The sequence below is a fragment of the Labrus bergylta genome, chromosome 5 (assembly GCF_963930695.1).
Source record: "Labrus bergylta chromosome 5, fLabBer1.1, whole genome shotgun sequence".
NCBI lineage: Eukaryota > Metazoa > Chordata > Actinopteri > Labriformes > Labridae > Labrus > Labrus bergylta.
Genome location: NC_089199.1, coordinates 10,251,903 through 10,279,705, shown reverse-complemented (window position 1 = coordinate 10,279,705; position 27,803 = coordinate 10,251,903). Strand labels below are relative to the sequence as shown.

At 39.8% G+C, this 27,803-nt stretch overlaps 1 protein-coding gene across 6 annotated transcripts in view; it reads left to right on the top strand.

The window, feature by feature from the left end:
• The window catches only part of kcnab2a (potassium voltage-gated channel subfamily A regulatory beta subunit 2a), an 84,594-nt gene that overhangs the window by 25,311 nt on the left and 31,480 nt on the right, over positions 1–27,803 (top strand). For 3 of the 6 annotated variants that reach the window (XM_020628956.3, XM_020628955.3, XM_020628954.3), the window contains exons 2-3: positions 6,301–6,468; positions 8,806–8,847. In XM_020628956.3, the coding sequence (XP_020484612.1) occupies positions 6,392–6,468; positions 8,806–8,847 (119 nt within the window). In that variant the 5' untranslated portion in view covers positions 6,301–6,391. Of the gene's footprint in view, positions 1–6,300; positions 6,469–8,805; positions 8,848–13,237; positions 13,372–15,247; positions 15,532–27,803 lie in introns of those variants that run through there. The other 3 variants (XR_010666410.1, XM_065954717.1, XM_020628958.3) reach the window with 3 other exon arrangements.

The window sequence follows — 27,803 nt, the reverse complement described above, 5'->3', positions numbered from 1 at the left end:
AAATAGGCTATTTATGCAAATTGCTGTTTGCTTTTTTCTCGGTTGGCAGCCAGTGACCTACACTGTTTCTGTAATCAAGGGCCCTCCACAGCTTACCAGAGAGGGGGAGCGTTTATAAAACCTCAAATAGTCTGATGATGAGAGTAAAGATGATGCACTGACATGGGTTCATTTCTCTTACATGCTTTTGACTAAGATTCTTTGAGAAATGTCACAGAGGAAGATGAAGAAGAAGAAGAGGAGATTCCGTTGGAATCCTCTTTGTAGCCTGACGCAGAACAAGGTTAGGTTAGCTTCTTCTTCTCCCTCTCTGCCTGACTGAACTCCCATGTAGGATATCCCCGGCAGTTCTCGTCTGTTAGCCTGTCTCCCTCTTCCGCAGCCATCTGCTCGGGTCTGTGTGTGTTTTCTGCAGCTGCCAACATACTACACAACACCGTGCTGCGCTTTCCGGGCCAGCACCGCCTGCCTGCTTGCCTCGCTCACGTAAGCCCTGTCTCAAGAGGGAACTCGCTCGGGCTAGGAGTAGGTGGATTTACAGATGGAGAGCATGAAGAGCTGCCTTTTGTGACTCAATTTAGCATTGTGTTTGGGAGAGATTGAGATGTATGAGACAATCTTAACAGGGACTGTGGAGATATATGCATTGTATTCATGACCTCATCTTGCCTGTTTGACATAGCATCATCTCCCCAATTCCCCAGAGTCTCTCTTTTATGACCACCACCTATCTTCAGCTGTAATGTTAGATGTCTACACTGTAACCCAAATGAGATTTTAAAATAAGGATGTGCGACTATTTGATCCAGTAGATGTCACCCTTGACAAACTGCGGTTTGGCGACACCTCCGCTATTCTGAAGTCTGAAGCCTCCGCTCTCCTCCAGCGGCACAACTCCAACCCTTCTTCACTCTAGTTGCACATAGGATAGGATAGGATAGGATAGTACTTTATTGATCCCCAGAGGGGAAATTCGGGCGTTAATAAAAGTTATCAATTAAAACACATCATAATTAAGCACCATTAAGCGCAAGATAAGGACAAAATTGGCCTTTGCTTGAGCTGCAATCGCCTGTGGCCTGTATTGTTGTGTTAGAAGGCTAATGTTAGCACTCGTTGGTTAGCTCATAGCTTCACATTGCACATAAATTGACACAGAATGACTGTGATCTAAAGACACTTCACATCCCAATAAGCGGTGAGTAGGCTATGTTATTCTTCTTTTCTCTAGTCCTTGACTAAAACAGCTTTATACGCATGTAAACATGATGTAAACACGGCTCTGACAACAGTACAGATGGCGGGACTCACGCTTCTCACTCATTGTAGACAGCCATGACTCAGAGAGACACTAATGTATATACTTGATTTCTGCTGTAAAATGTGTAAAAAATTGCATTGTCTTCCTTTAATCCAATGTACAACAGTTTAACAATACTGAACACTACGAATGCAAATGTTCCTTTGTAAGTTATTCTGACCGTCATCTTTTACAGATCAATAAAGAATAGGCCAATATCATTTTGATAATTATCTAAAGAGTTAAATCATCAAAAAAAATGGATATATTGATTTTGAGATATACTTATCATTTATAAAAGTAACGGGTAAAGTATGTTATACGATGTGATTAGTTTTTATGTAATAGCTGCATCATAAAATCTACCCCGTGTATGATTTATGCCTTTGTTTATTTCTTCTGCATACAGAATTTCAGCCAAACAGTTTGAATTGGCATGTTAACCTACACATTGAAAAACATTAACACTTTACCCTGCAGGCTGAGTTCAGATCCACAACAACATTGAACAAAAATTGCAAGGGGCTGCGTTGGCGTATTGCTTCTTGCTGCAGGGTACCTGTGAGGAGATACAACACAAACCAGGACGTCCATTGGAAGGCTTGTCTGGACACTGAGTCCCTGTACTTGACTTATAGTAAATTTTGGCTCGAAACTTTATGTTGTTCTAAAATGTATATAGTACACATGGAAACCATGAGAGATGACGACATACAAGCACAACACTACTTTTTAATGCAGCTTCTCTGCCTCAAGTGTTTGTCACAGCCAGTTTCGTATCCCTCTATCTTGCTATACTGATTTCATCTCTGTTCTCTCTCTGTACTTTTCCTTATACTTCCTGTCTCTCTCTCCGTCTGCAGCTTTAATCCGCAAAGTGCACCTTGGACCATTAGTGCAGTAAATCTGAGCCCTCTAACTTGAGCCAGGACGAGTCTGTAGTGTACCGCATTGCTGCAGTCAGCAGCAGCATCCTCTCTGACTGCAGCTCACAACAGGCAGCTCTGTGAGACTGGTGCATAACTCTACCGTGTGCTCACACTCTGTGATCAGGTGCAAACACAAAATGTTATTGTTCAGTCTGGTATCTAAATAGACTCAAACAGCTGATAACCTACTGATTTAAACTGCAGAGAGGGCAAAAGAAGGCACAAGAGACTTTGCTTCGTGTGGTAGTTCTCCTCATTTATTCAGCTGTGCACTAATTGGACAGAACAGGTTCTCTTCCACTTTGCTTCACTGTAGGGTTATTCTTTTTGCATTCTTGATGCAATGAGGCTGGTGATGGTCTAGATTAGAATTTTAAAGATTTTTTTTTTTTTCTGATACAATTTATGTTTTGTTTTATCATTCAAAACAGTGCAACAGTACTGCAGGGCTGTTCCTAAAGCAAGACATATTACAAGGCCAAACAACAGCAAACATAAAAAGAAACTGTGGCTCACAACAATAAAAACATTCACAAAACACAACATTTAAAGAAACGCAAACATTAAGAAAATCATTTAAAAAAACAAGACAACATGACAGATTCTATTGAACTCAACAGCAAATTGGTCAGTTGCTAGGAAGTACAAATTGAACTACATAAAAACATCCAAAATTGCAAAATCCAGATTTTAGTCATCTCAGCAAATTAGCCTCAAATATCAGAAGTAGTCTTTATCATCAACATAGAGAAGCTCAGTTCTCTGGACGAGGACAAACTGCAGGAAGGAGAGTAGCCTGCAGAGGTAAAGGTCAGTGAGAGGTCAAGTGCAGAAGCACTACCTACATCTAATTGGCTGGGTTTGTTCTGGTAGCTCTATTTTGGCGACTTTGTTTTTGGCCCTTTTATAGCAAGTGCATTTGGTGAAGAAAAAAAACACAGTTGACTTTTTTTTAATGCGCACGCAAACTGACAGAGAACAGTGGAGTTTTTTTTTTTTGTGCTTAAAATAGATTAAACTAGATTGGATTAGCCCGTCCTCGATGGTAGATCTAGCAAGGGGGAATGCATAAATGTTCTTCTGTTCTCATTGATGACCAAGATTATTGTATTAGAATTAAGCTGATTTCTAGCAAACATGTCCTTCCTTTTTCTGACATCTTTATCCTGAACATGTGCTTGCTTACCTCTGGTTGTTGCTAAAGTTCGTGCACACTGGATGACCTTCAGCAAAGGACAAAAAACGTTGTTTTTCCTCATTGTTTCACCAGTCCTTGCTCATTCATATATCACATTATCATACTTCTTCATTAGTATCAAATACAATGTCGTATTTCCTTGAGCTCTGTGACAAAAGCAAAACAATGTCACCTAATTTCTCGAAGAATAATGTGATGTATGTATTGACTATGGTTTTCGTAAAACCTGCATTCCGAAGCCAAATGATGTTCAGTTTATTATCACCAGAGAGACAGAGAAAAGCTGAAAATCCCCTACAATAGATTTAGGGTATTAAGGCTCTGCAAGAATATGTGCTTTCATATGACCCACCGTCTCCTCTGATCCACATCGATGATGGATAATCCGGCAGGACTTTGCTGTGCTGTGTAGCAGATCTACTACCATGCCATTTACCTCTCAGGGTCATGGCATCATCATCGCCACCTGATAGCAGGTATGAGTGGTGTCCCATCCCAGTGTGATTGAAACGAGTGGGGAGCGTTAAATGAGTCCTTGGGAGCGCTGGACACCTTCTTCACTGTGTGGGGAAATTGATGTGAGGAGAAAGTCACCTTCATGTTATCATTACGACGTTGCTTGCGAGACAAGGCTCATGTGAGTGCAGCCAGTGGTGAAATAGGGCCGCTCTGTCACGGTGACATGATGCCACTCTCTCTGCGGCTTTCCCCATTTGATTTTATCCACGGAGCTCGACTGACTGAAGCATAAGCAGGATCGCTTCTCTAACTCAGGGCATGGTGTTGGCCGTAAATGTCCTCCTGACGTGTCCCAAATGTGTGTTAATGCCACCTGAGTACACTTAACCAACCCTCAGTGATACCAAGCTTCTTCTTGCTAAACCCCTCTTTCTACAGCAGTGGCCTGCTTCTTGGGCAGACACTTTGAATTATTCATAGAATCCAGTCGCTCTAAGCAGTGGATCAGCCTTGGTTTGCTGTGGTGCACCCACATACATTCAGCACACAGCAGCCACAGGATGATGAAGCAGGATCAAGATCTTCATAGGTGTGAATGTGGGCTGCTATTTGTAGCTTCCAGGCTTGCTGCTGTCTTTCAGTGCAGGACCACAGTGTTTTTCTGTGTTGTTGTCGTGCTGTCGTTATCCCTCCTTGTAAAAATGGTAGCTCTTCCAATCTGATGAGCAAACCTTTTCATTGCGCAATTTTTTTTAAATCTTTAACTCTCAGCATGGGGAATCCACAGAGGTTACATTTATCTGTTGTTTTATTCATTCAGCTCATGTCTGCAGAGCGAGCACACGACTCCATCTAGTGGTGGAGGAATGCTGCAATCCTCTGAAGAAGGTGACACAATGTCAAATAAATACAACTGCTGCTCTTTTCTCTTCGTTTCTCTTGTTTTGAGTCATATATTGGTTCAGTTCTGGATGATCAGTAAGCCGAAACCAAATAAGATATGATAAGAGGAACTCTATTGTCTCAGTGGGGAAAATTGCCTTGGACTTGATCTGATGCAGTAACAAAATATCAGTCAAGAACAATCATTCATCAGTAAAACATGTCCAGTTAAATATCATTAAAAACTGTAAATCACTAAAACCATAAATATGTAACAATTAAGTGATGAACAACTGCAGGTTCAGCTACACTCACAGTCACACCTGAACACTCATACACACATACATTCACACGCCTTACAGCTCAGGTGGTGTTGACGGGCTTTGATAGATGAGAGGACAAAGGAATTTTTAAAATAATATTGACATCTCACAAGTGGCACATTTGATGAGATGCCTTTTGTTTATCTGCATAATTTTAGTCATGTTCTGGTTACCTAACAGACTGTAATTTACCACCCTTACATCCTGATCTTATATTTCAAATGAACTCAAGATACGTGTTCCCTAGAAGAGATCCTTGTCCTTTAGATCAACTGTTTTGTGATTTGTTCATCCAAGCAGGAATTTTAGTGAGAGTTGACAAACCATTGTTTAATTGTGCAGCCACAGAACATGATACACATGGTCCATTATTGTGAGTCATCCTTTGGCATAACATGATAAAACCTGTGCCTGCTCCAGTGTATACATTTATTATGTTACAGATTAGACCCTGATATTTTAAACACTGGTAAGACAGGGTGTAGAGAACCTAAATGGCTTAAGCACATTTTCTTTTGGCTGAAATTTAAGCTCACAAATGATCAAACTTCCAAAAATGTAGCACAGCATATTTATGCATCCTAACAAGGCCATCCTTTTTAGATACATGTGAAGGCAGTGAACGTTCTCAAGTGCATGTTTTAACTCGCCTATTAATTTAAAAGTTCAACTTAATCTCTTTATGTCTCAGTGATAGGGTCGATAGGTCAGCTGGAGCAGGAACTCATCAAGAGTGCTGAAAACATTGTGGTGCCTTTTCACCTCTAAAGATGCAGAGCAATCAAGATATTCTTGGTAAATTGGTGGATTTCCTTGATATTAATATTGTAAACAAGGCTTAACAGGCGACCATAATTATTTGTATTGATCAACATGGTACTACTCCTAACTATTTAATCTAATCCTTTGTTTTGTTTTTGCTGGATCAAGAAATGGTTTCTAAGCGTCTGGACTGGGTTAATTTGGTGCAGTGTTGTACACAAGGGGATATAGGGCTGGACGATGCAGCTTAGAATTGAAAGGCTAGCATATATAAAACATAGATAGGTAAGATGTTGTTAATAGTGATGAATTAATAAACAAATGATAAAACATTAAAGTGCAAGGACAGGCAGAGATAATTGAGTGTGCTGTACATCTACAGCCTAAGTGAACTAAGGTTATAACCCACATCACTAATATACGTACGTACTCTCTTTTCTGTTCCAGAGGCCCTGATTGGTGATAGACTGTACCCTGTGGTCCCGGTGAAAGAGCACCACCCCCGGCAGGCTGGCCACACCCCTTCCCTCCTGCCTCCATGTATCCTGAATCTACCACAGACTCCCCGGCTCGCCTCTCCCTCCGACAGACTGGCTCCCCTGGCATGATCTACAGGTCAGTTGATGGACACAACATATTATAACCCATATAATACACAATTGACCATATTGTGTAAAGTTGGAAATCAAAGGAGGAATAGTAAATGCATTTAATATTGTTCCAGAACGCCTGAGAACTTGTCTCCTTTTTGCCCTACTGGTACAGAAATCCATGCTTGAAATAGTATAAAACACACTTCAAGACTCTGCAAAACTGAACTGAAAATCACCATGCTTCTTTGTTTTTGGAAAATAAACATTATTTACAGGGTATCAGGTGTCTATGTACAGGACCCCCAGTGAAATATTATTAATACTTTTCATATCTGGTCCTTACAAGGCTAACATATAGCACATCTAGCTAATTCTGAGGCAGGCCAAAGTTAACCAAGCTGTGTGCAGGTATCAAGCTTGCTTTACTGCAATTGGGGCACAGAGTCATAAAGGGCGGGACTTAGAAACTTTATTTCAATACTTCAGTGGAAACACTGGTATTTTATGTATTTTAAAGGTATTTTAAAGTGAACTTTAAACACAGAAAACAAATACAAATACACTCTTACAAAAGTTTGAATCACTACTGGTACCATTATTATGGATGCCTCACACTAACAGATATCTAAACTTTATCAGATCCTGATAAATATCCAATCATGTTGTCTTTCACTGAGCACATGTAACTGTGTAAATAAGTAGGTGAAGCTAATGTTCTTTTGGTCCGTTACTGTCTAATTTGAAAAGAGTCCTCTACATTGTGAAACCCAGCAGAAACACTCCCACATAAATTCACATCACAACATTTTTAATTTACATGTATCTCAATATGTGTTGTGTTTACTTTCACTGCAACAGCAGTATGGACCTCTATGCCTACTAACGACCCTGCACTCTGAAGTTTCACCACAGTGTGGTGCCAGAGACTGATCATTTAAATAAATCATCCGTTCCGCTCCTGCTCTGAGGCAGCTTTATGGCTCTGTTTCACATCCTCTCTGCTATGAGCAGATGGGTGCAGTGGCTGTGAGCTAAAAGTTCTGTGATACTTCACTGACACCACTGGGCGGCCATTGGACACTTGTCTTTTATAGACGGATGCAACATAATGAACGTGCTATTGATTTGATATGACAATTGATTTGCGATCACTGAGGAGACACTGAGTCTCTGTGTAGCTTCCCCTTTGAGATAAAGCAGAAAGTTAGCACTATTACACATGAGAGGATGTGATGACAAATGTATTTCCTAAACATCCCTTAGCAACCCCATTATGCATTAGTCACTCAAAGGTCATGGATGCTTAGTCAGTATAAAAAGTGAAAGTTATGGTTTACTAAATTACACTCTTAACGATCCAGTTTATTATACAGATTCTTTTTCAACTTTTAGATGAACAGTTGGTGTTTTGTAATAGCTTATGTTTAATAGATCAGTTCAGTTATATAATGAAGTTATTTTTACACTGATTTTCAAGTTATTTGAGGGATGCTTTGCACACAGTATGAAATGAAAGAGGAACTGGTTATAGAAGCGTAGGTGTCCTGCTGAGTGTAGAAGGAAGTCTCTAGAAAATGTTCTTTATCTTCAATAAATGTATGATTTATTTATTATAAAGACAGTGGATAGTTCTACTGTATATCTGAGACGTATTGACATTCAGAACTATGTTATTATAACCAGACACTGTACTGTGTCTGAAATTCTTAACCATGACTGCACCATCATTTGTTGTTGCTGTTGTTGTTGTTGTTGTTGTTGTTGTTGTACATCAGACATGTTTAGAGTTTTAGGCTAAGTGTGCTGTTGGCCTTGTTTGCTTCTGTCTGCAACATAGAGGCAAACATAACACTAACATGCCAAATCTTCTAAATCATCAAATATAAAACGCTGCGGGGAAACGCTGCTGTGAGATCAGAGAGCTGGATGTGATTAAAAACATGTTTGAACATTGATATGAACTTTTTTTCTTTAGGGCTTTCAAAAAATGGAATTCGTTCAAACTCAGGGCAGACTTTATTTTGTCTCTGAACATGCACTCATAGTTGCACTGATCATGCAGTTTAATGCCTTAACATTAGTCTCCGTACTACAGAATATACATGACGTAATGTAGTAAAGAAGTCTTTCTATGTGCTCTTTCTAATATGCTTTATCAGTCTGTATGTGACGATGCTATTTCTATTCCCTTCCACTTAACTCTTCTACTTGTTGTTCTGTCTCTGACCCTTTACATTACATTCTTCTTCACCTTAGTGTCTATCAAATGTTCTGCTACCACTAACTTCTTCTTCTCTCTCCTCTCCTGCTGTATTAACCAAAGCTTTCCTTTTTCCTCCCTCCCCCACGCTGCCTTCAGCGCTCGTTATGGGAGCCCCAAACGACAGCTGCAGTTCTACAGGTACCCGTCTCTGTATCATTTAGTCACTATCTGTCCCTCCAAAACATGCTTCTTCTTAGATTGTCTTGTTCTTTGCATACATTTTTTGTTTCAGTTTCATACTAAGGTGGCTGTGGAGCCTTTTCATTCTGTTATTTAACACCATGCGTCCATTAGAAAACCTCTGCAGTATAGATAACACTTATCACCTACTCTTCAGCTGGCAAAGCACATTCAGCTTAAACCTGATAGGGGTGATGATGGATTTAGTTGCGAGGTTGCTCGAAAAAAAAAACCTTTGAATCAACAATAAGCGTCTGAGTTTGAATCTTTCCTTTATTATTCCATCCGTTCTTTGACATCTGAGACGTCTGCTTCTGTCAGGCATCATCAAGTGACATGGACGTCTTTTACTGTTGTGATTTCTGGACACTTTTTTTTTTTTTTTTTTTTTTGACTTTGGCATGATTGAGCAGATTGCCATTTTTACTGTATTCATCATTTCTTCATTAACAAGATATGACCTCATGAGACTTCAACCTGATCTGTCCTGTGTTAGACATCCAGACAAATCCTTCAGCTCAGTGTTGTTGTTGAGATGAAGTCGGTGTTGGGTTACCTCTACTCACTCCTCGATCAGTGCGTTTTCAGCTTGTCCGTTCTTTTTGCCGCTTTAGCGTAGGATCATGTTTTATGGACTTTATATCAGGTCTTAATCTGCTGATGCAGTTATTTAAAAAAAATAAAAAAAATCCTGACTACGTGGATGTACTTGTAATGAGCTCACTATCAGATTTTTTATCTTGGCGCATTGCACATTTCTGTTCTTTTAAAGTGCAAAGCTTCCCACTAGCTGCTCCCCCAGGTCTGCATGAGGGGAATCGATTCTGCCTGCTATCTCTGTCTGTCCATCACACTGACAGCCACATGGGCTGGTAGGGGAGAAAACTTTAATCTCTCATAATCTTTCAGTCATTGAAGTATTTCAGAATAAAAACTGAACAATGGTCGCTATAGCAAGCTTGACTAACCAGTATGCAAAACTGAACTGTGAAAGTATGATGAAATACAGTCTACACTTATGTCACTCATGTTTAGTTTTGTTACTGCTTTGACTTACATGGTAATCACTATAATTTAAGACCTTCTTATCTGAAGTCTTGCTGTACTCTCCTGCATGTGTTGATGATCCATCTATGACGTGGTCTGTTCTGAGCCATGCTATGCTGTCCCCCCAGTCTGCACACTAAGAATGCTTTTAGACAAGTATTTCCGGCTCCAGCTATCGTTAAACCATTTCACAGTTTTCTGAGGACTGAGTGCTTTCTAATGATGCGGGTTGTTGACTGCTGACCACTATATGTCCCATGTGTATGAGTAAAGAAAACGTAGATAAAAAAACATTGTAAAAGAAAGTGCGTCTTATAATGCAGTACATGTGAGACAGCTATATGTACAGGTTATCATATGGCTGGTATTAAGACCTCCTCAGCTCACTAATTTGAGATGTAAAAATGGTTGATATGTATTTGAGGTTTCTTTTGCGTCGCCACAATGACATGTTGTCTTATTTCAAAGCAACACAATGTAGAAATACAATTAACTTGTTCAGTAGGATAGATTGCATTAATAATTATACTGGGAGAGTGCTTTTTCTAAATTTGACCACCAGTATAAATTGCTCAGTCAGAGCAGCAAGCACAGCTCTTTATGAGAGCTCTTTATCCTGGTTGAATATTAGAAGCTAACATGTGGATTTCTATGAAACAACTCAAACATTATGTCATTCCTAAAAACATAATATTTACACTTAATTGGTTTGGGGTTGCTATATGGATTTTTTTTTAAATACCGCAACATAGTTTTTCCTAATTTTTCTCCATTACATTCTGGAGCCCGGATGGGAAGCTGTGGCGGGCCAAATGTGGTCCAGGAGGCGCCAGTTGATGATCACTGTTCAATGTGTTTTCCAGATATATTTGATGTCAGTAGTTCTGTAAGGTAAGACGTCTCTGTTGAGTTTAAGGCGAATATTGCTGAGCGAGGGGAAATTTAATCTAAGTTTTTATCTTTAGATACGTCTTTTTTTTTCCACACTTGTTTGGTAATGTACAAAATGTTAAATTAAAGCACATTGAACATATTTTGGTAGGGGAGCACCGGTAGCCTAGTGGTTATGTCGGCGTTCCATTCACAGAGGATATAGTCTTCATTGCAGAGATTAAGTTTGAATGCGACCTTTGCTGCATGTCATCGTCCACTCTTTCCTCCCAACATTACCTGTCTCTCTTCAGCTGTTCTATCTGAAACCTCAAAAAAAAAAAAAAAAAAAAAAAAAAAATATATATATATATATATATATATATATATATATAGTATTTATACATACACTATATTTTATTCAATTTCTGTTTACAATGAGAAGAAGCTAAAAAGAGTTTGGGGCCTTATGAAGTAAGGTGCTCACTATATCGGAAAGACATCTGTAGCACTAATATACACACTTGTCTGTAACTCAAGTAATATAGTCATTGCATTATTATTATTATTATTATTATTACAAAACATGATCTCCCTAAGTGGAGTTGAACCACTCAACAACCACTCAGGACTGTTGTAGCTCAGTATGTCTTCTGGTACAAGGAAACATTTGTAGTGTGTAGTTTATCATGAACTTAAAGTGCTCTTTTATTATTGTTGTTATACAGAAATTACTTCCTCTTAGAAAATAGAACCATATCCAAACAAAAAATGTCTTATTTTCATTAATATCAAAGACCACAACCAACAAGCAAAAAATCAGTACAATGACATATAGACAGGGGGAAGTTGTGATTTATTATTGTCTTAGCAGCGTCACTCATCATCTCGCTTTTAAACAGCTGTGCTGAAGATGGGAAAGTTTTTCTTTAGCTATTTTGCTGATTTAACTCTTATCTTGTTGTCTTGAAAAATCTCAAAGATTGACTAAAATCAGAAGTTGTAGAACAGTTTAAATGTATTATTGTCATGAAAATTTAATCTTACCTGTATTTATGTTAGTTAAAATGTTTTCGCATCTGCTTATCGGATATGAGGAGACATTTTGAAAACCTGTAAACGTTCGATCGTTTAAAAAACTGCTTTTTAATTCTAATTTGTGTAGTTTCAGTCAGTGTCAGTCCTGTAATAAGCTCTTTCATTACAGCTGGCCATGCAGTGCAGCCAGGGAGCTCATTATATCATATTGGCCTTTCGGGACTTAAGCAGAAACTTAAGTGAACTTTAATGAAACACTAGTAATTGAATCAATTAACTGATCATTTCATTATGGTTAATCCGTCATCCATGTAGTGTCACTTACCTGGGAGAAAGACACGTTCATTGAATTTATTATATTTATAAATTATTTATTTATTATCATCAAAGCACTGCTGAGAAGTTCTGAAAAATGTGATGCTGTAAGTAACGGATAAATGAAAACCATCAAACTCTCACACTACGGCAGGTTTGACTGCCGGTTAGGTCACATATTAAAGTCCTTACAAAGCACTTCTTAAGTTTTCTCAGCAGACACAATCCGCGCCCAACTGCAGAGGTTGTTATTTTTTATGAAGTGGTCATTTGTGGAGACACTGATATTACGTACTGTACTTCTGCCTTGTATGTCTTTAATCAGTGAAAGTTAATGCACTCTAATTGTCTACACTCAATGTAATCACAGAAATGACACAGATATACAGTAGGGCTCTGGATTGATCTCATTGTAACTCCTAAGGCTATCAAAGAGCCGCTTCACACACTCATTCAGGTGGTTTTTTTGTCATTATATGACTGTGTGATGTTGACCTTGAGCTGCACAAGGGGCTGCTGAGATACAGAGAGAAGCTGCAGGGCGCTCTTAACTGGTGTGGTTTCCATAATGCTCAGGTTAGAGCACATTTGAACATGCTTGGTGGTTTGGTTTGTAGTTTCTGTCTGTGTATGATATGTGTCTCTGTGTGTGTGTGTGTGTGTGTGTGTATACTTGTGCGCGCGTTTGTGTGTGTGTGTGTGTGTGTGTGTGTGTGTGTGTGTGTGTGTGTGTGTGTGTGTGTGTGTGTGTGTGTGAGTGTCTCGTGCACACAACACTCAGGCCCTCGTTATTGTCCAGCTCTTAGTATTCTTTCCTGTGGAACAACAATCAGAGGCTTTTAGCGCAAAAGCTTTGGTGAATAATTCAGGCCTGATATTATTTGCTGCGGTTAGCAGAAACAAGCCGGGCCACTAAATGACATAAATGGATTTCTTACATGAGATCTGGAGGGGAGGAGGAGGAGGAGGAGGAGGAGGAGGAGGAGGAGGAGGAGGAGAGGTGTTTCTTGTGGTGATAGAGTAAGGTCCAGGCGGTGAGGGGAGGGAAGGGAAGGGATGCACTCTCTTATATACTAATTGGTTTAGACGTTTCCTAGTAAGACACTCCCAGTTTGGGTGGACCCCCCGCTCCATCACCGTCTGCAGTGTGTGTCTATAAGAGCAGATTGGCACCCCGCAACCTCGCTCATGAGCCGACCCCCAAGAAACCGGGTGAGTTTGAGGAAAGATTTGCGCTCATGGCTGCATCAGGAGAGTGTCTGAACGTGTGTATGTTTGGTGTGTTTGGGGTTGGCAGAGTGATGAGGAGTTTGTTGGTGTGTGTGGATGCATGCTGCCCATTGCTTGAAGTCTCCTCCTTTATGTCTTTTGTGCAAGAAAAATATGTTAACAAGACTTTAATTTAATAGACAGTTTGTGGGAGAGACTTAAGTCCTGGTGGTGTGAACAGTTTCTAACTCAGTGTCAGGACTTTAAGCAGATACTGTTGGAGTAATGAACAGTCCACATTTTATTTTTTTGTGTAACGAATACAAAATGTGCTAGATTTAATATTGTTTTATTACCACTGAGCGCTGAATTGGGGTGGTGAACAGGCTTATGTGATGGTTGTGTTTCTTTGCCTGGTGATTTGTAGAAGAAAGTGCTGATCGGGTGCTGCTTTTGTCAAAGGACTTTTGAAAGGATCGATAAGGTGCAAGGCTTGTAATGTATTCTAAAGTAGCTGTACAGAGAAGAGTCTGAGCTGTGATTTTTAAGATGACAGAGTAAGCTTTTTTTAAATTTTAGAATAATTTCAATAACCTTTAATTAAATGTGTTTGTATTGAACTTCAACTCATTTCAGAGTCAGCAATTATATTTGGTACGGGCGTCTTCTTCATGTCTTTTTATTTATATCTAATTTAGGCAATTATAAAACAAACTGAAAATTATTATTATGGATATGAATATGCTTTGAGAATTACGATTTTAGTCATATTTCATTAATGTAATGGGTGTTTTTTTTTTTTTTTAATTTTTGGGAGAAAATAACATTTTTATTTACAGAAAGAATACAACATTTGATCTGTATTCAGATGTTCATATTTTTAGAGAAGTGTACATTAAAGTCATATTTGTCTTCAGGTTAGATACTTGTATATGTATGAAGTTGTCATAATTGCAGTCTTGGTATCGAGCAGTTCTTTCATTTGACCAAGTAAGCGCTCTGCTCTAACAGCTGAACTGACACAGTGCTGCCCCCCTGTGGATGAAAATTAGCACAACACTCTTTGTAGGTCTGAATCTTGCAGGTTGAACGGAAAATAAGGAAAGTGGCTACTACAAGAAGGAAATGTGTAAAAAAAAATACTTTTTGAATGGAAACCATAAATGCCTTAATATCTGTGAACTGAAGCTAAAGAAACAAACTGGCCACACATTTAAAAATCCATGGCAGGTGCATATGCTGCAGTTGTTAGATTATTTTAGCACTCGTGCCAAACGCTATTGTTTTGTTTTTCAAGGCAAAGTGGGCTTTTTGTTTTTCATATTTAAACAACATTGTGGACTACTCTCAGAGTGTTGTCTATTGCCTCTCCCTCTTACTCCAGTCGAAAAACAGAATTGTTTTCAATTCACAATTTAGGACTATGTTCCTCCCTTAGGCTTGGTGCATGTTTGAATGCCTCCCTTTTGCAGTTAGCATGTGTCCTCTTTGGTCCTGTTCCTTAATCACCAGCAACTCACTTGAAAGCTCCCTATCAGCGTATCCCTGTCATTGTGTACCTGTCAGGGGAGGGGGGTGCGGGGTGATGTTGTTCGACTCTGATTACAAGATGCATGGCTGTGTGCTGCCCAGAGCAGGAGGGCTGTTTTTTTTATGGGAGCAGGTGCTATTTAAGGAGGTGGCTTTGCCCTGCTAGCACCGCGCTCTGCCCGTGTCCCTACTTTCTTCTTCAGTGCACGGGTCGCCTAAGCATCCCAAGAAGGAGGAGGAGACAGAAGTGGGAGGGGGGGGCATGTTTGCAGGAGGGTACGCAAGTGGCCCCACTGGGCAGCCTCCTGGCAAGCGCAAGTCCAGTTACTGTCCTCCTGAAAACCTGCAGATTCCCAAACCGGCAGTGCCAGGCAGTGTTCGGAAGAGCAGCAGCAGTGGCAGCGGCAAGATGTTGTCTATGACTTACAGCGAGAGCATCCGGAGCGGGATAAACCGCTACCACTCAGACCAGGGGCTTAATCAGCCACCGGCCCGGCCCCCCGACCACGCTGAGCTGCAGAGACTCCGGGAACAAAAAGTCGCTGCTCAAATTAAGAACATGGAAGACTTCCTGAAGATGCATTGCCTGGCCTTGGAGGAGTGTGTGTCCTATCAGACAGGCATGAAGTACAGGTAAGAGAGGCAGAGCCTGACAGGAGCTCAGGATAGCTCAGAGACCAGGACAGTGAGTGTGAAAGCTGGATGTAAGAGCAGGTGTTTGAGGAGGTCAAAAACGGGTGTGTGCTATCACATTGGTGTTTCTGAAGACGATTTTCTTTTTTCTTTTTTTCTTTTTTTTAAGCCTTTACTGTTGATTTAAGTTTGATAAATACTCTCATTAGAACCCGATTTTTGGAAAGAAAACGTTTTTATCTGCCTTTGTGTAAACCAGTACAGTCGTTGTCTGTCCTCTGGTCAGACTGCACTCATCAAAAGGTACTGGGGCTCAGGTTTTATTTTAATCATCTAGGTCGATGGCATATTGGCCCAACTACATGGGAAGGACAGATTGTTCCATAAGGAGTTACCTGGCCCCTTAAAATCTCACGTACACTTTCTCTTTTCACTTCCCATTTATCAAGGTGTCTTATTTCTTCCCCAGCTTTTCTTTCTTACACGTTTTTATGTGGCGAGTCTGTCCCCTTACTTTGTGGTCAAAAGTAGAAAGAGTGTAAATAACATACATTTAAAACTATTGACTTGGATATTTTCACATGATTCTATCAATCATACATTATACTATTAATACTGTTATATAGCTTTAATTACTGTCTTTGTCTGTCTCAAAGGGTTTTCTAAGCTTAGTTCAAATTGAGCATCATATATGACATAGTGCATTAAATATTCCCATGTAAGATTTTGAACTTTTTAGCTGGACAGAGATTCTACTATTTGTAACGTCCTTAGCTAAGTATGACTTTATCACACTATCAATACTATCTTCAGAAGGATGAAAAAATATTGAGGTATTTACATTTATTTTTTACACAATTCTAAAGTTGAAAAGTCTTACGGATTCAGTGTACATGTTAAGGCATATACAGTATTGTATTTCTTCAGAGATGGACCACCAGTGCAGACCAAGAGATGAAACATTTAGTGTTTTTGTTCCGTGTCAACAGCCGGATGACAGGAACAGGAATCATCAGTCATAACATTGAACCTTACAGCAGGTGTAGCAGCTGTTGTGTTGGCTAATAAGTTGAGCTGATGTTGTTATTGTAGTGGACATTGATAGCTTTCACCATGCACAGGCATGGCTGCTGTTGTTTTTGACTGAGACCAGTGACTAGAACGTTGGCATGCTTGGCTGCTGCTGCCATGTCTGGGTTGACTACGTTTTACTCTCGTCTAGAGGCGGTATTGTATGTCACCGCCGCTGACATCACAATATTCCAGCAGTAGCTTCTCTGCGTAAAGGTCGCTCGCTCGCCCGTGACGGGCTTGGCTTGGCTGCAGCTTTGTGAGTGTGCATATGAGAGTAGTACTCCTCCTGTTTATTTTTGCTCAAGCTAATAGATCTCATAAGATATCTTAGTGTGGTTAGTGTTCTGTGTTGTAATTAACTATCCGATTTGGTTTACCACAGGAGTAGTAGCTCATCTACAGTAACAGAGGACGTCCTGCCAGGATCCGACGTTTCCTTGTATCGTGATCGCCCGCAATTCGGTAATTGGTGCTGCAATTGGGTCAGCATGTACATGTAACCTCTGACTTGAACTCATCATTATTTCAGGTGTGTGGTGAGGAAGGCACGCCAGCATCGTTCTCAGCTGCTTTTTTACTATTACCTTTATTTGTCTCCCTCTTGTCTTTAAAAGTCATCTACCTGTTCACTACTGCCCATTATGAACCCACTTTGATCATTTTACTTGTTAGACCTACCATAACTGTGGATTATATTTGACAACCCTAGATAAGCAAGATATATGTTTCCCCTGTTCTTAATAAATAGAGGAACAATTAAACAGTCATTAGTATATATTCTAGTAAGTGTGAATGGTTAAATACTCTGATTCATCTGAGAAATATTGCTGATAATGTGCTTTCAATGTTGTAATCACTTTGTCATTCAAATGAAGCAAAGGGATCAGTCTTGTTTCTTTAAGTTGCCCCTGTAACCCAATACGATCACTCAGCAGGCCCGTTTGGCCACCGGAAAAACTTTCCCTAGTGTCCATGACCTCTGACTGAAAGAGCCAGGCAGAGTAAAGGAGCCTGCTAGAGTTCAGTCAGACGAGACAGGAAGCTCTGTGTCTTTGAGCTATATGGAGGTTGGCTGGCGTAGTATAGATTTTTGGAGTGAGTGATCACTAATGGATAATGGTAATGACATTCACTTAGGCGTTCATACGTGCAAAGCTCGGCTGGACCATCCATGTTCCTTCATGTACCCTGAGTCCTTTTCTGCTCATTGAGAAAAGCTTTGCAGGTAGACGTGAAATTTGAATACAAAGGTTATTTTTTATCTGTTAAAGTCAACTTTGACTTCTTTGGTGGAAAGATAAATAATTATTTATTATATTGAGTTTGTACAGTTGAACAGTATGGATGAAAGATGGATATTGGTGAACTTTTTTAAGTATTGTAAGTAAAGATGGATTGATTAGGTTTTACCACTAGGGGGCGTACACATATCAAATAAGGCTGCAAATGCAGAGATCAGACCTAATCAAGTCGAATGAACTCTTTAATGTTTACAGCAGACACAGATGATATGTAAGCATTTTCAGTTATTTAAGTGGCACTCCATTCTTTTGAACTTTAGAGAAATAAGAATCAAAATGACATTTTATGCTGGAACTTCCTGCGTGATGGGGTTGATAAGAGGAACTTAGACGCATCAGGACAGTGAATGTTTTTTTATTTAAAGTCAAAACTATTTGCCAAAAGAAATAAAGCTTTTAGAGTTTCAATGCTGGATGTGGACTTTGTTTCATTTAATCATCCAAAATATAATAAAATATTGAAGGAGGATTAGGGTTACAAAATGTGCAGAATATTCCAAACTCAAACAAGTTATTTTGAGATCAATCAAAGGGAGTCAGCTTATCTTTTCATACAAGGGCAGGCATCTGCATCTGTGACAAATTTGTTGCATGAATAAAGAGTTAATTGATCATTCAAAACAGTTATCCATTATTTTTTTGCAAAGCATCTAAAAAATCTCAGTAATTGGAGCATGTCTATCAGGAAAGATGAAGAATGTAATCTAAGTTATTGAAAGTACTTAATTACCTTCACTATGATGTATAAATATTTGTTACTGAAGAAGCAAAGCAGGATTTTACTTCACCAACTACCAAGGTGCACAAAGAGTGAAAGGCTTGAAGAGGTCAAAAAGCTCCAGCAACACTTGTAGTATGAAGATCATCTTATTAACAAATTAGACGTTTCGGCTTGTGGCCTTCATGCATGACCCTGAAACATGTCGGTCTAATTTGTTAATAAAGTTGATATTCATACCACAAGTGTTGCTGGAGCATTCTAGCTCTTTGTTACTTACATCTAATCTCCACTAGATGTCGCTGAAGCTCCACTTTGGCAGCTACGTTATTGCCCAATCCACATTCCTCCCACTGCACTTAAAAAAACATGATGCATTCAGTGAACACAGCAAGTACATCACTCTCTGCACTCCTACACTGTGCAGCGTCCTAGAACATCAAGTTTTAATATATTTATCAGTTTCATGTATAACTTCACATTTAGTTCTGAAAGCATCTCCACCCACGGCAGTTCTATTACGATGAGACCACAAAACTACAGCACAAGATAAAACCATGTTGTCGTCATTATATGGCAACATTGAGTATTGTTTATTATTTCTTATAACTTCATTGCTTCTGCCTCAAAGCATCCTTCAGAAGTGATTTATTCCCCCTGAAAATGTCCCCCTTTTCTTGCACTAATCCTCCCTCTGCTACCTTTCGATCCTGATTGATTTCGTTCAGTACTCGCACTACACTACACCCTTTGGTGAGGATACAAATCTGCACTGAGCCACTCTTAATACTTTGTGAGTATATATTTTTTTTTCTCAATTTCAGCAGCTACTGCAGCATGTGTGCCAGACCGGGCAACTGTGACGTTTTTCTTCAGGCGATCCCCTACTCCAGAGCTAAATTTAGCAACAGACTCATTTTCCACAGCTGTAGCTGGACACAGCTGAATGGGGCTGCAGCCTAACCTGTTCATCCACCTTGAAACCCCCCCCCTCCCCCTCCCTGCATGCAGTCTTTTTATGTCGATGAGAGCTGCTGGAGAAGACACCATGCTTAATGTTTGTCACCAGAGTGGGCGTTGATGTTTTCTGCATTTGGACTAATAGAGATTTGGTTTCCAGCGGTGACCTCTCGGGTTCCTCTCTGAGCTATCTGTGGCTGGTCGAGTCTGACAGCTTGTCAAAATGTTCTAGTCAGAAAAATTGTGTGGGCATGCCTCTGATTACACAATTCTATTTCGTTTTGGTTGTTGCTATATTTAGGTTTTTTTGTTAATGGCAGCTAAGCTAAATGTCCCCATGATTACAATTTACTGGTCAGTACATCACTTTTATATTTTTAGAGTTGACTATGGGTAAAGCTTCACCTTGGATTGAGACACAACAGGGTAGTTACATGAATACTGTTATGGACACTGTCTGTAATTAATAATTGACAACATTAAAACTGTCTGATTCCAAAGCTGTTAATGAGACCAAAGGTTTCATTCTGAAGTCTCTAATGCTTGTAGCCGTGCCACACATGTAGTTTCTATTGCTCTTTTGACATGTGTCAAGTAAAGTATACATATATATTATATTATATACAGTTTATATAAGGATAAGTGATGCTGTTTCCATTGATTAAAATAAAACTCTTGTTATAACTACAGATGTGTATTGACAAGAATCTGGCAATACAATAAGCATTACAATACAGTACATTCAATATAATGAATGGTGGTTAATGTAAGCGATGATAGTAATAGGGATTTAACATTATGTTTCCCTGTCTCAGTTTCTTTTTCAAACTTGAAAGTGTAAATATTAAATATCTGAAGATAGATGGCTACACTAATCCTGAGTCGTGGTATGTCATCAATACACTTCTAATCTTAACATCTATAGTATTTTTAACAGGATCACAAAACCTAGAATAGCAATACTAGAAAAACTTTCAGTATTTTCCTACAGCGCGAGCTATGACCTACATCTCTAGTGGCAGAAATAAGGATTGATATAAAAGACAATGTTTTTTTCTGTTTTTATTTTCAAGCATATGTTGATTCACTGAATAACCAAAATCCCTTTGTTGATTTTCTCCAAACATAAATAGATATAGCATGCATTGCTCTCTCTCTCTCTCTCTCTCTCTCTCTCTCTCTCTCTCTCTTAGCATCATACTGCCTAATATTATCTGGAAGCATTGTTTGGGAGCATGTTTTTCATTGAGCATCCTGATTGATATTCACACCGATGTTAACATTTCATACATTCATCCTTTTTTTTTAACTGTGTGTGTTATCGCTCTGCACTTTATGAATGACCAGTAAGGACAGGCAATGAGACGACCTCCCTACAATACTCCGCCTTGTAGACACTCTAGTTTTAGATTTGTGCTGTTGTCACTTTGGATCCCATAAGACATGTTACGTAACAGCATTCTGCACGTATTTACCACAATGTCAACTTCCATCCCTGTATAAAATGTGAAGTTTTGTTTGTTTTAAACTTCACCTAGGGCCGTGTCTATTGCTTTCCTTCTCACTGAACATCCGAATATGCTGCATCAGTGTTAAATGTGTTGGAAATCCTGCGATGATTTATTTTCTATGTCACTGACGGTGTTTTCCACAGTATGTTACAACAATGGATCCATATGAAACAGAAAATATAGCTAGCGTAAATCTTTATGAGCTTAAAATGTAAGTCTCTGGTATGGGAATAAATGGAAAAAGTGTTCCTCCTTCTAAGTCTAAGGCTGTGTTGGTAAAGAAAGCAAGGTTTACTGAAGCTTTGAGTGCAAGTCTTTCAGAAGTAAAGAACTAGCAGGTATTAGCAATTGCATTTTCTAAATACTTTATTCTTTCATGATATTATGCCTTGTTGCTTTTAATGCATTTGATAGGACATTCTTCTGGCTTTTTCCCAACGTTTTAATATCCCCAGCTGATGGCAGATTTCATGATCAGCTCATCACTCTGGTCTTTTTATGATCCTTGTTTTATTGTTGTTTTCCCTCCTACAATGGGAATACATCATATCCCCTCTAGTTAAATCCTCACCTCCAAAACTGCCACTTTGACCTCCTTTCATTCTGTACGACAGACTTGATCTTTTCCACCTGTATTTGTCCGCTTGCTGTCCCCTACCTCCTTGCTGTTGGTAAGATGAACCATTTGTGTATATCGTGACCTCTTCTGCCTGATATGAAAGTGTTAGTTCAGCACCACATAAGACCAAATAAGGGCAAATGGTTGAAGCTGGTCTGACCTCTCATAATGTTGCGGGGTAGGGATTTACCTTCAGCAGTCTGACCACTTCATAGAGCTGCCTTGTCTGTGTATGTTTCACTAGTAGAGGCCATTCAGGGACACAGATTCAGTAGCTGAGAAATAAATAGGAAACCATCTGTGTCATAATCTTGGTTTAACCCTAATTTAACCGCTTGTGGGACTGGATCATCAGAAGCTTATATTCAGAAGGCATTTCATATAAAGTCACTAGTCGTTCACTATAATAGAGCTTTGTTGAGCTGTTGCCATGGAATTCTCAATAATAGTCATTTTCTCTTTGTTCGATTGTTCACCTGCAGTTCATTGTGTGTGTGCGAAGAGGCTTTCCATTTTCTAAGACGTTTGACCTTTACTTTGTCACTGGTATGACCTGCAAATGATGCATATGATCCAGAATGGGATTTTTTTTTGTGTGACACAACGTCATGCAGTGATGAAGTGACCTTGTGTTTTTTTTAATTCATAGAGGGGTCACGACAAGGATTTATTGATGGACAGAGCGTTGACCTCAGCGTCACACTCACACCTTCCTGCTACACAATGGTTGAGGGAAAAAAGAGCTGCTTATTGACGCCACTTCAAGCAGAATAAATGGAAATCAATGAGTGGAAATCAATGATTATACTGTAAAAATCATCTGTTTGTAATTACACCTGAGCTCCGGACCTCACTGATATGGCCTGACTTGGACTGTGTACCTCAGCACTGTTGGGTTTAAGCACAGTGATGCTGAAATCCCTGCACTGTTGCTATGTACCATATTCATTAAAACTCGCTCTGTGTATTTACTGCACAGCATTGTGTATCAAAAACATAATTTTTCTAATAAATTAACTTGACTTAGGATTCCAATAATAAATCATCACGTTTTCTTTGTTATCTAATTTGTGTTGTTACCCAGATCTCTAAAACTAAAGCCAAACAGTCTCTATATTACATAATATCAGGGGTTCCCTGTCCTCTGTTTTTGATTGTCTCAGCTCTCCTGCTCTGTTAGATATGTCAGCAGGGACTACTGAACCGACAACTCCTCCTGAGCCCTGCTGTCTGCTGGGAATCTGTCATGTTCATCGGAGAGTTAAGAAATGCAGCTGCACACAGATGTGACCTCTGTCTCTCGCCATTCCTCAGAATTCTCAGGAATTCCCAGAATCACCCGAGTTATTATTCAGCCTCAGTAAAACGTGATTCTCTAACCTCTTTACATACGTATGACAGACATTTAAAACCTTCCTTTTTTAACACATTTGAGAACATTCAGAACAGCAGTTGTTGGAGCTTTTTTAATGGATGTACAGAAACTAAACAAAATATTGATGCAAAGATACAGCAATATCAATATAATTTTGAGCAGTTAATTAGTAGAACATCCCTATTCAAATGATGTAACGGTCAGCCATTAGAAATGTTCAGACACAGCCTCTGAATGCATTAAGCCCCAAGAAAAGCTGCGTTACCACATCTGTCGATCAACACTGTCAATCTGTCTGACCTCACATCGCTATTAACTCTTTTAAACCCCTTCACCCGCTCTCTCACACACACACACTCATACAAAGACACGCACACACTCCTCTGCATGCCCAAACCCATCTCAGGGATGCTATCTTTTTCACTCGGTTACTCGAATCCTCTTTATGTTGTTCAATTTATGCACCAGTAAGTGGAACTTAAACCGCCACTGGACAGCTGGCCGGCAGCTTCACACGATACAACCATGGTCTTCCTCTACAGCCGAGTATCACTCTACTTACAATCACCGCCTGCCACAAATGACATTGTCCTGGCCCTAATGTGTGGGCATGAGCTTTCTTAAGTTAACAGTATGAGATGTTCTAAAAAGCATGCTGAGTTAGAGTGAGCTGAAGCAGATGATTTAATATTCAAGAGTATAAGTTATTCTGTTTACCCAATTTGAAGTATTCTCTGCTTTAGGATGCACTGCCCCTGTTGAATTGCAGATATCAAAGGAGTCCTTCTCAGAGAATCTCTGAATAGGGATGCAGTAAGCCGGTTCTTGCTTAACTAGCTTGGACAGATCAGACGTAGCACCCTGCAGCAACTGTGGATGTAGGTTCATGTGCCAGTCTTAGCTCAGTGGAGGTACCCTGATTGTCCCCGAGAGCAAATTAGTGGAAGACGGCACGAGGCAATCTCAGCAGTGACGGATGTGTAATGTGGGAATCCTTTCCCCCCCTTTCAGTAGCCAAAGGCGTTCTCTGTATTTTGACTAGGCTCACTGTGCAGAATTGATTCAGAGAGCCAGGGACTATTTTTAGAGCCCATGCTGCCGTTGTGGTGAAGGATCACGTCTCATGAAGGTACTTCTACGGCACATCTTTGGTCAGAGGAGTTCCTAACGCTCCGGTGATTAAAGTTGTTGTCTTCCACCTCTCTGCCTCTGTGATCCTTTGCAGCAGTATGTGGGATGTAGTGCAAAGAGGTCAGCTGTCTGAGTCAAATCCCATGTTCCAGGAGGAAAGACTACTGAGGATTCATTATGCTGTGGTGTCATTGATTACCGATCAGGGCAGCGAGAATGAGCAGAACAAAACCAATCATTTTGATTGTGTGCTTGTTCTGCAGCTTTCTTTTCTAGTATTGGTAATAAGGGATATAGGAGTGTCAATAGTTTCGGTATGTTTCCCTAGCTTGTACTCTACAGCTGTTTGGCTACATGGGGATTTAAAATCTTAATATCATTATCTTTAAGTTTCTTTTTTTTCTTTCTGAGCATGCGCACGTCTGGGAGTGTTGGTATTTGTGAATTTCACTCCACTGTAGTCGTGATCAGAAAAAAAAAACCCACATGTTCTGCTGTATAGCTTCAGCTTCCCTCTTCCTCCCCCGCACAGTAGATAAAGTGCAGAGCCCTATCAGCGCTCTACATTCACTCACACTGATTGAGTGTCTGAAAGAGATTTAAGCAGCTCAGTAGATTTTTGGATAACCATAAATAAGGTACTTAATCAAAGCAAGGAGACGAAGGCCACAACACAAGGGAGGATATTGTTATAAAATGTGGAGTGGGAGGAGATGGATCACTTCTTTTTACTCTGAGGTTTGTTCATGCAGTACCGCCATCTAAAAACCATCCAATGAGTTAAGCGCTAACAATAGGAACTGATAGGATTTGGTGTAGGGGTATTGTTAACTTCTTCTTCCCTCAGTAATGATCCAAAAATGACTTTTACTTATAAAAGAAAAGTCCTGGAATGAGCTGAACAAATCTGAGTCACTCCGCTGTGCGCACCCTAAACACAATGTCACTAATTAGCAATTTCACAGCAGCATTCAAAGGCATTATGTAAAGTTCTGCCTTTCTTATATTCAGTTCAGCATTACTTTATGAATGATTTATCTTGTGTCTAACAATGAATGGAGGGTTCATTCCTAATTTGCTTTAACAGACTTTGATGAATGAACACAAAGCAGCCTAAAGTTCAGGCTAGTATTTGCTGGGTAATAGTGCTGAGAATAGAAATCCTGATTAATGTGGACGTGTGAGACTAAATGAGATAATTAAAGTGTGAGCATTTTGTTCTCTCTGACTTTGACGCGGGGTTCACTAACAGGCCAGGAGGCATGGCGTCCTCTACAGTGCAATTTGATGTGTCACTCAAATGAAAACATCTCCAATTAAATAAACAGAGGGGCATGAGTGTCAGTCAAAGGAAAGACCTTCCTCTTAGCAATGGCATGACTGCACTAACTGCCCTCAGTGTTGTGTAGGGGGCGGGAATCGCAGGGTGAGTCATGATACGATATGATTTGGGGTCAAAGATAACGATAATATCACGATTCAGCAATTCTTGCATAATTGATGTGCCTCAGGACAATCATATTAAGATACATTGTGATATTTGATGAACTGAAGAATACAAAATGCCCCTTTAAAGGTAAAGTGCAGGGACGCGCCAGTGGTTGGTGTGTACGCCCCATGTACGGAGGCTGTAGTCCTTCAAGCAGGCAGCCAGGGTTCAGGTCTGACCTGTGGCTCCTTTACTGCATGTCATCCCCCACTCTCTCTCTCCCCCATTATTGACTCTAACCACTGTCCTATCTCTAAATAAAGCCTTAAAAACCTTAAAAAAGAGGTAAAGTGCAGGATAAATGTATTTATTCACTGCATATTGGTATCACTTTACCCGTTTATCTCTCCTCATATCTTCACTTCTTTTCACAGCTCTCTGACATTTATCCCTCTGTCTTTTTCTACTTCTTCTTTTATCCCAATGTCAGCTTCTTCTTCTTTGGCTAACAAACTTCCATTCACACTACCCTCATTTGTGTCCTACGCCCCACTGTGAGGAGTCATGAAGTATTGAAGCTGTGTGTCAAATTGACAGGGAAATCTGTTTAGAGCACCATATTTTGTTATTTATTGAAATATCCATATTTGGCAACAGTGATTTGCAATATCACATGAATCTATCGATCAATACCCCCCAGCCTAGGGTTTATTTGTTGATAAGTGGGTACATTGTGGAACAAGGTTGCAGATTTCTTATGGACAGCTACAATATGGGTACCAATATCAGGCATGCTCACAAGCTAACCTGCTAACATTTCTAGCACAGGGATTTCTTCCAGGGAACCATAAATGTCATCATGCACTGACACGGTGTCACTCATCTTATGATCGTCTCCCTTGTTTATCTGCTCTTCTGATCCTGTTTTGTTTACAAGATTTATTCAAAGGGAAACTGAAGGCATGCTGTCAGTCTGAAGGAAGTTGGCAGATATGCCTGTTCTGAATTATTAAATCATAGTAAGTGTGACAGACATGCTTTATTGGATTGGGGGAATTTGTTGCTTACTCTGTTGGCATATTTTTTTGCAGCATATTTTTCATAAATGACAAGGCTGTAGTTTATGTGGAGTTACAAAATCTTTATTTTAGCCATTTTACAGGACTGTGAATGAGGAACATGAATGCAGACTACTTCAGTGTGGTTTGCATATATATATTATAATATAAATGGTTGCTCTATTGATTCGTGTAGGTGATGGATCACTGCTCTGTCAGATGAGGCATGCTTATATTGATTACTGTACCTAGCAGTGCAGCTCGGTCAATAAATGTGTAGATTTTTTGACACAGATGAATCAACTTTAAAGGACTTATGTTGTAGTGATGACAAGGAATCAGTCGTCACATGGAAAATCTGTGGTAGGGTAGTGAAATCCTTCACAATTTACTCTAGGAAAGAACTACATTATATAAGTACAGTTTGCCTAGGCTTGGTTTTGCAAACATGTGCCCAAATTTACCGGGATGCTGCATTTTTGTCTTCATCTTGTCTGTCTTATTATGTGAGTTTAGCATGGATCGCAGCTCCTGTCCCATGGCCTCTCCCACTTCTCAATACCGTCCTGATGTCACGACTCATGAGGGCCTTGAAGCAGAGCGGAGTGGATCAGAGCATCAGGTTTCCACAGCAGTGGAGCAGAGTGAATGCTCCGTACTTTGTGCTAAAGGGACGTTGGGTCAGACTTCTGCTCTCATGCTCAAATGCTCCGCATAAATGTGCACAGACTAGAGTCCTATGGAGCGAAGGGCATCCGCCCCTAATCTGTTAGCCATCACCCTGACCTTAAGTGAAATACATAACCATACAAAAGACCTCTTGATTCCACTGCTGTTTTATTTAATACGCAGTCATACATTAATGTGATGTTAATACTAGGCATTCCCTTACACACTTCATACACTCTCTTTAAGTGAACACAGAGCATTCCAAAGGTCATCTAGAGCCCACTTTCCCTGCTCTTTGCTCACAGCATGAAATTTAAATCAGATTTCCGTTGAATTAAACCACCTTTCTCCCCGGGGTTCTATTTAAGTCTAACAGATCAAAAGGTCACCGCTCCAAGAATAGGGCTGTCAGTTAGCAGCAGCCTGT